This window comes from Buceros rhinoceros, unplaced genomic scaffold, assembly GCF_000710305.1.
Source record: "Buceros rhinoceros silvestris isolate BGI_N320 unplaced genomic scaffold, ASM71030v1 scaffold37471, whole genome shotgun sequence".
Classification (NCBI taxonomy): Eukaryota; Metazoa; Chordata; class Aves; order Bucerotiformes; family Bucerotidae; genus Buceros; species Buceros rhinoceros.
In genome coordinates, this window is record NW_010394308.1 from 5,487 (window position 1) to 16,396 (window position 10,910).

At 42.2% G+C, this 10,910-nt stretch overlaps 1 protein-coding gene across 1 annotated transcript in view; it reads left to right on the plus strand.

The window, feature by feature from the left end:
- GPR65 (G protein-coupled receptor 65) overlaps positions 1-4,275 on the plus strand; it is a gene marked incomplete at its 5' end in the record, with an annotated part of 6,296 nt that extends 2,021 nt beyond the window's left edge. Inside the window, one exon of the mRNA XM_010145194.1 lies at positions 3,150-4,275. Coding sequence (XP_010143496.1) covers positions 3,150-4,275 — 1,126 coding nt within the window. The remainder of the gene's footprint in view (positions 1-3,149) is intronic.
- Between the last annotated feature and the right edge of the window lie 6,635 nt (positions 4,276-10,910).

Consider the following 10,910-nt stretch of genomic DNA (forward strand, 5'->3'; position numbering starts at 1 on the left):
GGGGGGTGTTAATTGGAAACACATCTGATATTAAACCAAGTCTATATTAGTCACAGTGGGTTTTGGGCCATGAAAGTCAAACCATTAGACTATATCATTAAACAGAAGTTCCTTGATAGTTTTTTACAAAAAAAATTAACAATCAGTGGGAAAAAATATCAAATGTTGTGTTTTAGGGTAGATGTAAGCCAATACTATTCTGGGCAAAACCAGCAGGTACGCTCACTAGCTGAGAGAAAACCTGGGAATGCTTCAGATCGTGCATTCAGGTAAGGCAAACCATTTTGCATTACATAGTCCTAATTATCAGAAAAAACTTAAGCAAAGACGTATGATATGGGCCACTTCCCCTGAGGTTAGGCCCCAAGTGACTGCAGTGAAATGTGTTGTAATCGGGGCAAAGCAGTGCTTTCTGCTTTTATGTTTCTGCAAGAAACTGCAGCACGCACTGTGGAATACTTCATGTGCTGACTCTTCGACACACTTCAGTAAAGGTCATCAGTACGTGCCAGAATGACACACTTCTTGTTATTATTCTCATCGAAAAGAGGCATGTCCTCACATAACATACAGCATAACACATAGCGTTGATGTGTTGTCAAAGCTGGGACGGGGATTACCTGGGGAATTGTAGGCAGCCTCCAGGGCTTTGTTCATAGAAACTACTGATGTTACTGGTTAAAAACAAAGCCGTGGAGTACAGTGACCTATGAACATGAAGGACAGAAAAAAATGGTCGAGGGGGCAAATTTCTTGTGGTCTGAACTCTCTTCTTTGAACCCCCTCTTCAGTGTCCCAGCCTGCCATTAGCCGGTTATATATATAGATACTAGTTTGTTAAGGCAGATGGTAGAAGAGCAAAGCAAGGTCTTGTCCCAAAGAACACGCAGTTTATTCAGACAAGTGCTATTTAAGGACAAGTCTTTTGATCAGTGAGATCAACAGACTAAAGCTTTTAGACACAAAGAGCTAAAAAGAGAAAGCTGAATAAAGGAAGGTGAGTAGATGAAGATATTATCATGTTGTTTTGAGAGCAGATGTGAAAGAGCTGATAAAGGTAATTTTGAGAGTAGCTCTCGTGAGTAACATGGAGACAAGTCAGGAGCACATAAGGATGATGAGTCTGTAATATAACAAGTCAATTAACAATGGAGAAAGAGTTTGTGGGAGAGGGAGAAGGAATTCCAATTTCTCAGTCATGCGACTAGTAAACACTGCCTCATATACTTGCTACGTTACACACATGCTTCTGGAAAGGTATGTTTTCCTCTTAGACGTGAAGAGACCTGTCATAGGAAAAGAGATGCTAAAATGTGGTTAGAAGAGGTAGGCGTTTTATCTTTTACTCGTCTGGTCAGTCTGCCTGCATTTGCTTTTCTTTTGGTGAGAAGTGGGTCAGCAAAACTCTGGGATCCAATTTCTAGATCTATATTTTTAGTTTCTGATACTTATCTATACTTACAATGCCCTATTTACCATGTGGTTTTATTAAACCACTTGAAAAGCAGACATCTCATGTTTGCCTTAAACGTAGACACCGTGTTCTTCTAATTAGCCATGTCAGTAAAACTGCTTAATGGACCAAACTGGCAAGTCTTTCTAAGGAATGTTCCGTGTCCTTCAAGTCTGTGAATGAATTTAGCTCTAACTGTGAAAAGTTAGCTAACTTAATCAAATAAAGCAGTGGCTGGTAAAATTAAATACATGCTTTCGGACTAGTTTTGCCATTGCTCCTTTGTTTTCTGAATATGCATGAAAGTTGTTTGTGGTTTTGTTTTTTTTTTCTCTTTATGGAAAAGAGGTCAATAATAACCTCTCATCAGAGACAATAAACCTACTTGTGTTTCTCTGATAAACCCTCAAGCCACCACACATACACACTTGCATCAAACACATAAAAGACAGAATTAATTTCCCTACCACATGGGAAAATCCCTGTACCCAAGCTGTGCTCAGTTTGAACTGTTTCCTATGTGGGGACAGTTGTAGATGGTGCTGTCTTGCAACCCATACCCGCTGCATAACCTCTTCACCTTGTCTGCTGGCAGTCTGGGCTCAAACCACAGAGGAGCTGTCACAGGCAGTCTCTAAAGGAGTTAATATATTTGGCAGTAGAACTTAATGATTAGATCTTTGGAGAAGAGAATTACTCAGTGTCAGAGCTGTGATATTATCTGTGAGTACCAGCCGTCTCATAGTTATGGCTGTACAACCTTTCTTACTTAAAAGTCATCTTTTCTAAGTGCTCCTAAGGCTCATGGGCACAACTCCTCCAGTCCCACTGCTTTAGTCAGAGCTGCCATTTTACTGGTATTTCCATGCTGAAGCTGTTGACACCCACAGCCCTGGTAGTGCCAAAGATAAGCTTAATTGCTAATAGTTTTATAACCCCATGCATGGCAAATGCAATTCTTAGAGAAGTGTAAATAAAAAATTGTGCTCGGAGAGTCTCCACCTCACATGAGTCTAAGTGACGCTTTGGCAGGTTCTGCTGTCCATGCAGGAAGCCAATAGCCTGCCAGGTTTCACAAGTCTTCCTGGGACATGCAGGAAGCTTTGCTGGAATAGAAGAGTTGATGACAAGTTCTTGGGGGATCTCATACAAAGGAGGGCAGGGAAAGCGGGGAAGTGTGATGGTGGAACAAGACAAGAGAGCAATTTGCAATAGAGAGACATGCCAGCCACCCAGCATTCTCCTCTGCCAAGCAAATCCCAACATCTATCGGTACCCAAATGTCTGTATTTCTATCCTTGTCTCTCCGTTGACTTAGAGGGGAGGAGGTTACTTGGTATAAAATATGGCCATTCTGTTCACCAGAATAACAGAAAGTGCACTTCTGTTATTTGTGTGGCACTTTCTGATCTCCTTTGACTCTCTCACAAGAGAGACCTGGGATTGCAGGACCCTACCCCTCTGCAAATGTCTTAAACTGCTCATCCTGCTTCTGCTGTAGAAGCTTGCATCTACCTGCCTTTGACATCTTAGACCTTTGGTTTCCTCTTCCTATGCACTGCTAACTCCAGGAGTGTTCAAAACCTTTGATCTCCTGCAAACGGTTTCTTTCTTCTAAAAAAAGGCACCCAGCAAGAAGCCCATAAAAACCAAACAACAATGTTATTATAGCTAACATTTTTCCTTTTGGTAACAGAAGGCTGGAATCTTACCAACCAGGTCCTGAAGAACTAACAGATGACCACTCATCAGACTGCATTTATTGCATTCAGGCTGGAATTAGCCCAAAGATACACTTGGCTTGGACAATGAACAACACTGCTAAATGCCACGATGAGCACACCCTGGATAAGTATTTGTTTCCATTTGTGTACAGCACTGTGATGATGATCGGGATTCCCATCAACTGCATATCCCTCTGTGCATCTTGCATTCAGGTGAGGAGGAAGAATGAGTTAGCAGTCTACATCTTCAGCCTATCCCTGGCTGACCTTTTGTACTCCCTGATTCTGCCCCTGTGGATTGATTATGCCTGGAACGGAGATAACTGGAGGCACTCTGCCTTGCTTTGTCAGATTTCTGCCTTCCTTATGTATATGAATTTCTACACCAGCACTGCGTTCCTTGCTTGCATCTCTGTTGACAGGTACCTGGCATTAGTTCACCCCTTGAAGCTCCAGCACTTGCGCACAAGAAGATTTTCATTGATTGTCACCTTAGCAGTTTGGCTTCTGGAAAGCATCTTTAATTCAGCCATACTGATGAACAAAGAAGTATTCAGTGATCCTTGCAATGTCACTAATCATACATTATGCTACGATAATTACCCCCTGGAATCGTGGCAGTCACAGATAAATTTATTCCGGATATGCTCAGGGTACCTGGTCCCTTTGTTAATCATCTTGTTTTGCTACCACAAAATCTACCAAGTAGTGAGGAGTAATCAAGCCACAGTAGATGAAGAAAAGAAAAAAGTGAGGAAACTTATTCTGAATATCACGGTTACTTTCATTGTGTGCTTCACTCCTTATCACGTTACATTGCTTATTCGCAGCATCAGAGAACCTTACACCTCTGACCTGCAGGTTTTGCAGTCAATGTACACAGTTTACAGAATCACACAGGCCTTAACTAGTTTCAATTGCATTGCCGATCCCATTCTTTACTGCTTTGTGAGTGAAACTGCACGAACAGACATGCGGAATTTGCTCAGGTGTTGCTTGTGCCTACAAAAGCGTGAGGGAGACCAAGCAAACGACCAGGCTCTGTGCAGTTCTGCTACAAAGAACAGCGCGCTGATCACCTACAGAACTTCCTGTTAAAACAGAGACTGTCAAACATGCCTGACCAAGCACATTCAAAGCAAAATTGGATAACCTGAAGGGGAATGAAAGAAAAATTCTTCCCCCGTCTGTACTTAGGAAATCTCCCAAAACACACAGATACTAATCTAAATAAAACCATTAGCTGGAGCTAATAAGAACTTACTACAGGGTCAATGAAATCAGTGCAGCATGAACATGTACCTTTAAATCAGGCATTGTACATAAATGTACAATGTACATTGTACAGGTCAACAAGCAAAACGCACAATCAAGGCCGTAACACACTGACAGAATGACTGAGGATCACCCATGGAAATGCCTCCTGTTGCTGCTCGCTGTCTAGCTCGTGTGCTGGGCACACACCTACTTAGCTCGAGAAAAGCTGAAGTCCTCTTCACCGAGTCATTTGTTTTCCAGTTTTAGCAGAAACCTAAAGCTTAGCTAGGAAAGGAGCCCCAAAAGGGACTTTTTTTTTTTTAATCAGAAATATGATAGAAGTGAATGAAGCACGCACTCACATAGAGGTCATTCAAATGATTGACAAAGGAGCAGACAGAGAGAGAGCGGTAAACCAGTCCCTCATTTCATGGTGTAATTTATGCTAATATGATGGTTCCTGTGTTTCAGTAATATCTCAAGTTCTCTTCAACATACCCCTGAGATTAGCCACTTCTTAAAATTGTTTACCTCATTTGGGTGGGTACTTACCTGCTCTTAAGCTTTTGTTTTCTTTGGAAAATATGTATTCTAATCTATAACCATATATCACGCAGTTTCCTTACAGTATCAATATTGAGTTTCAGACAGTTTAACTACTTCAAATGCCTATAAATAACCAAATGCTAGTTACCAGTGGTTTAACTCATATGAAATTTTTCCTGTTATATGCAGGGAGGAGGATTGAGAGGCGAGGTTTCACGTCTCCACAACGTAAAGAAACAGCCTTTAGCCTTGCGTATTTTGACTGAAATCCAGAGTATGGTCATGTTTGCAGAGTCAGTAGAGCAACAAGGTTTATATCCACTTACTTCACTGCTCTAGCAGAGGCATCTAGCTGATGCCTCAGCTAGAGGTTCCAGGGCTCTGTCTGCCAGTTTAAAAAATAAAAATCAAACAAAAAAACTACAAACCTTACTGACAAGAAAAAAGAACACAAATATACCAACAAAAACTAAGAACAGCACCAAAAGAACCCATATTTTGTGAAAGTTAAAGTTAGCACAGATCAAAAGTACAGCTGTTAATTTAGGGACCTGTTCCTTCACAGGCCCCTGCAACACCTCTGTGGTTCCCTGGTAGCGGTGGGCACTCAACTCTCTGAAAAGAGTTCAAATCCCATGGAAAGTCCTTTTTTTCCTCTTCTCACAAAATTTTCACTTTTGTTCAGTTGCCTGGAAGGATGTTTGGTTATGGTGGTTGTCCAGTTTCACAGGGAAAAATTTTGACTTTCCATCAGAAATATCCCCCACTAGCAAGTCTGTATAGCGGAAGAACTTTGACCAGCAATTTTTCAGCACACTTCTAGGTCTGGCATTATATTTGGAGGATGAGCATACAATGGTTACAAGCAATGTGTCAACTGTCATGAAAAGATCCCTCTGCATGTAAACTACAAATTTTTCCATTACAAAGACCCACTTTCATTGTTCTTATGAGTTCCTGTTGTGTCTATTTTAACTTTCAATTAATTTCACATTTCGAGAGGGGAACTTCAGAGGCTGAGGAGGCTGGGCTTGTTCAGCCTGGAGCAGAGAAGACTTTGGGGAACCTAATGGCAGCCTTGCAATACTTGCAAGGAGGGTACTGAGGAGATGGAACCAAGCTCTTCACAAGAGTGCATAGCAGGAGGACAAGAAATCATGTGCATAACTCAAAGCAAGAAGGGTCAAAGTTGATGGAAGGAAAGGCTTTGAACTACGAAGACTGTCAAGCAGCAGAGCAGGTTGCACCAAGATGTTCTGCATGCTCTGTCTGACAGGTTTTCAAAGACTCAACTGAACAAAGCCCTGAGCAACCTAGCCAGGCCTCATAGCTGACCTTCCTTTGAGCAAAAGGTTGAACTAGAGACTTCCTGAGGTCCCTTCCAGCCAGAATCATCCTGTGATCCTATGAACTGTGTATGTCACTATTCTGGATGTTTCCTTTCTCTCTAAAAAAGTATATGCCTTTACCTTCTTTGTTTCCATTTGCTGGATTTTGTTTTGATGTGGGGTTGATTTTCTGTAATACCTTATATGAAGGAAAACGTGTGCAAGCAGCAGTGAAAGTTACTTCACCACAGCTTTGTTCGTCTGCTCTGTATTTTGCAACAGAATGTGAAATTTCACTGCAGCACTGGAATAAAAGCGGAACCAAACATCACTGTAACTTCATGGAAAAAAGACCTCAGTGGTTCATTTCTAGAGATTTCACATGCCAGAAAGGTTGGGAAGTTACTTCTTTTGGGGCTTTTAATTTATTCCAAATAAAGAATGATGGAAACTAAAACTAATCAGGAAAACTGAGTCAAATGTAACTTGTGCTTCAGGGAGTAGTGAGAGCTGGCTCTTCTGCAGGAGATGAGGAGACAGTAGGTAAGGGCGACAACCAGGCAGGCTGGGCAGCATCCTCACCAAGAAGCCAAGCAGTCCCACAGCACCCTAGCAAGTCACACAGAGCAGGTCCAGCGATGGTAACCCGTGCTGACCAACAGCTCTGTGATCACCAGACAAATACATAGCGATGAGGCAGGTCTGAGATCAAACCAGGAAGCCAAGGTCAGGATCACCAGGTTATGAGGCTGGGCACCGCCACACCATGTCAGCACATGCACAAGCAGCCAAACCCCCAGCAGGCAGGAGAAGAGACCACAGGCTCTGCCGGTAAACTTGGGGCCCTGACCCTTTGCAAAGACCTTAATTTCCACAAAATTTGGCCCTGAGATTTTATACTTTTTAATATTTCATCAATGCTTATGAAAGCCATAGGTTGGACCAGCTTACATTGGTACGTGTGGGTGTTTTTCATAGCATCATTTCTATAGTACCTCTCTGCATGGCTGAAGATCCATTTCAAAGTAAAGGAAAACAATGACGATGGCTCGCCTGTAAGCTGGGCTTCACAAAAAAGCTCAGATAAGTTCAGGTCCTATCCCTCTATGATAATAAAATGTAGGTACCTAATCCCTTAGATTGTTCTGGAATGCCAAGTCTATGTGTTCAAATCACGTCTCTCTGGAGAAATTAAGAAACTTCTAGATGCAGAGACTACAATGTCCTATACTTCAGTCATTTGTGTATTTTCCTTATTACTCTCGCCTAGCTAAAAGGTGACACTTTCTTTCATTCTCTCCCCGAATTTGTTAGTCCCAGCTGGACCAAATTTACCATATGAAATTGAACATCTGTGTTCTTTTAAAACTGCAGTTTTAGAGGAGAGGTACTTTTCGCTATGTAAAAACGGCATAGTGCAAAGTAAGTGTCTTCATTCAGGCTTCAATTCAATACTCCCCTTAGAATTCCCGATGGCTCTGCAGATAAAACCCATGTGCAAATTCACAGGACATCTTCCCAAAGCAAGAAGGTTCCTTGCAGAATAGTTTATAAAATCCAAATGTCTACTTAATGGCAAGAAGAAATGCATGCATTCAAATTCCGTTTTCTTCACAGACAGTATATAAAAGCATTAATGTACGGCCTCAGGAAGTCACTGTAGTTCCTATCTCACTACCCAATCTATACAACAAGAATATGGATAATTAAAAGGGCTGTGACAGTAATTTGGTTTATATCCACAGGGTATAAAATGTCAGTGCCAAATGATATTGTTGTCAGCATAACAACAGCAGAGGTGAATTTTTATGTCAATAATTCACTTAAAGCAGAACCCATCTGCTGAAAGGCCAGCAGAATCACAGCTCAGTTTTGTAAGCTGGGAGCTTTTCAGTGAGCTGTGGTGATCTGGCTGGTGGAATTTCAGAACTTCATTTAATCTGTTTTCCCGAGAATCTTAGCCACAACCCACATCACCGTGTTCATTATGCAGATCATTATTCTTTTCTGAGGTAGCTACACATAAGGTTTGCTTCGTTAATGTCAGTGGGGTCAGTCCTGACTCACCTGACTGTAGGCTAACAGAAACTTCTTGCTTAGCCTTTCCACACCGCCCGCCCCCCAAAGTCTCTAACACATCTAACTTCAGAGCCACCAAGAAAGATGAAGGGAAGTGTGTATTTGAGTTGTAATATATTCCACTTCCTGTTTCCATTCACAGAGAGTGACACTACTAAAATAGTTCTGATCAGTGATGTTTATCTTAATTTAATGCCAGTCAAGAGGGGAACACTGGGGCCAGAGTTTAGCCACATGCCGCTTTCTGTATCGATTTCGTCAGTGTCTGTCTAGTTCTCTATTTTCTAGGGCGATAAAGGAGCAAACAGTTGATTTGTTTCCTGCCTCCACACGGGTGGAAGCATTAGGGTGCTTGAGATCACCACGACCACAGTGGTAGACCTGCTTGCACAGAACAAGGCTGTGGGGAAGGAAAGTGACGCTGGCTCTGAGCTCAGCAGGAGCCGGGGGGTGTTGCTGCACCCACAGGCCAGTGCTGACAATTGTCGGGGTTTTCCTTCTGCGTGAAACTGCAGCTCCTCCTGGTCCCAGAGCCCTGCGAGATGACAGCTTGTCCCTGCCGGAGGCCGCCTGTTCTGATGCATCTGCAGGGTCCCCGACAGCGCTGATCCAAGGCAGCATCTGATAAGTGATGCACTGATAAGGGAAAAGAGAGCAAAACGCCTTGCGTATATCGTTATGGTTGGAGTTTTTCTTGCTGCACCGTGGTGGTTGTGTTACTACTGAGAAATGGCTTGTCTGAGCTGACACAGGGAGGTTTTGGCTGCTCAGCTGTGTATTTAAAGTAACCAAGCTATTTCACCTAAATCTTGTACTGTCCTTGAAGGACATCAGGTCTATTCTGGACTGGGGCTTTGGGAAACTGTCAAACCAACAACAACAACAAAAACCAAACAGAAATCAGTAAAAAAAAAACCTGTATCAAAAAAAGCCTGATCCAGGTGAATTATAAAGACACCACCCAAGACAGTCAGATCGTCAGTCTGTGCCAACCCAGAGGTGCCGTCAGCAGAGTGTATCAGCTGCAGCCGCTATCCAGCCTGTGTACAGCAGGGCTAGAAACATGTGTCCGATAGCGTCTCTCACTGAGCATCGGATACACTACTCACATCACTGAAGCGGAATGGGAATGCTAAAACAATGAAAGGTGTGAAACCCCTGCAAAAAAAAAATAAAAAAGAGAGAAAATAGGTCAGTCCCTTTCTTGTTCTCTTTTAAAAAACACCTTTGAGTGTTTTGGTGACAGGAGTACAGACTCACAGCTTCTTTAAAGGGAGTGTAAGACAAATTGAAAAAAAAAACCAAAAAATGTGTCTCACAAGAACCGAGGTAGCTCGCAAGAGCTGCTACTTTATTCAGTATTTTGACAAATGTTATTGCTATAGCAGCTACTTAGTTAAAGATTCAATACCAGGGACAAAAGTTTCTTTTCTTTTCCATTGTTTTGATTTCCTGGTGGAGTCAAGATCTGTTGCTGAATGAACAACTGAGGTGGTGGCAGATGGTGTAAAAGCACACCCAGCTACTGTAAGAGCGTTCAATCACATCGAGATATAACTATATAAATACTTGGGTTTATCTTCATTACCTGTAAACAAGGTAGGGGTGCAGCTCATGCCTTATTGTGGTTTTCTCTCTAACTCTCCCGATAATCTAGATGTCTAGATCGCCTTTCAGATGTGATACTGAAGTTGAATTGTAAGCAATGACTTTTACAAGCTTTTCCCAAGAGCTTGTCCTAATATCCCCAATTTTATGCTATATTCCATCCCAGCTGAAGCTTTATTTTGATTTCTTGTAGAACCTTGCCCTTGCCTGATATTTTTCACTGTTTAAAAGCTTCCTCCTTTTAACAACAGAAGTACAAAGTAATGGCTGGTTTTCTGACCCCACATGAAGAACTATACCCAGGAACAACCTTGTTTCAAATTTCTAGCATTTTAGCACAGAGTTTTTTTGTGTCTTGAGCCCAGCCCTATCTCAGGGATATATTGAGCTACTGGAAAAATTATCACCTCAGTTTTCTTCATCTGGTAGTTGGTACCTTAGCAGATATCACAGCAAGTACTAAATCCAGAAAGCTACAGTCTAAAGGACAGATCCATACATGGTCTCCTGTTTCAGCTACTTAACTTTTTGTGAGGAAACACTGTAAAGAAAATGCAGTTCGTCTTGTAAACACAGCATGGGCAGAATTCCTTAGGCTCATATCTCAAAATCAAATGAACTGATGAGACTGAGGAGTCACAACCAATAAGATCATCTCTTCTGGGAAGTTGCAGAGATTAGTGGCTCCATTCCTATGAAGGCAAAGAAAGAAGGTAGTGTTGGAAAAGACAACTCCAGTGAAAATGCATCCTCCCCTCCTATTCCCTTGAACCGACTACTTCTAGATGCCAGATGGAAAACTCAGCCAAAGCAGTACAGCTCCCACACCAGGTCACCCTCCTGGCTCCACAGGTGTTACAGTCCCTTCCACTTAAGCTTTCCACAGTCCATCCAGGCACAAAACAGAGGGAAAGA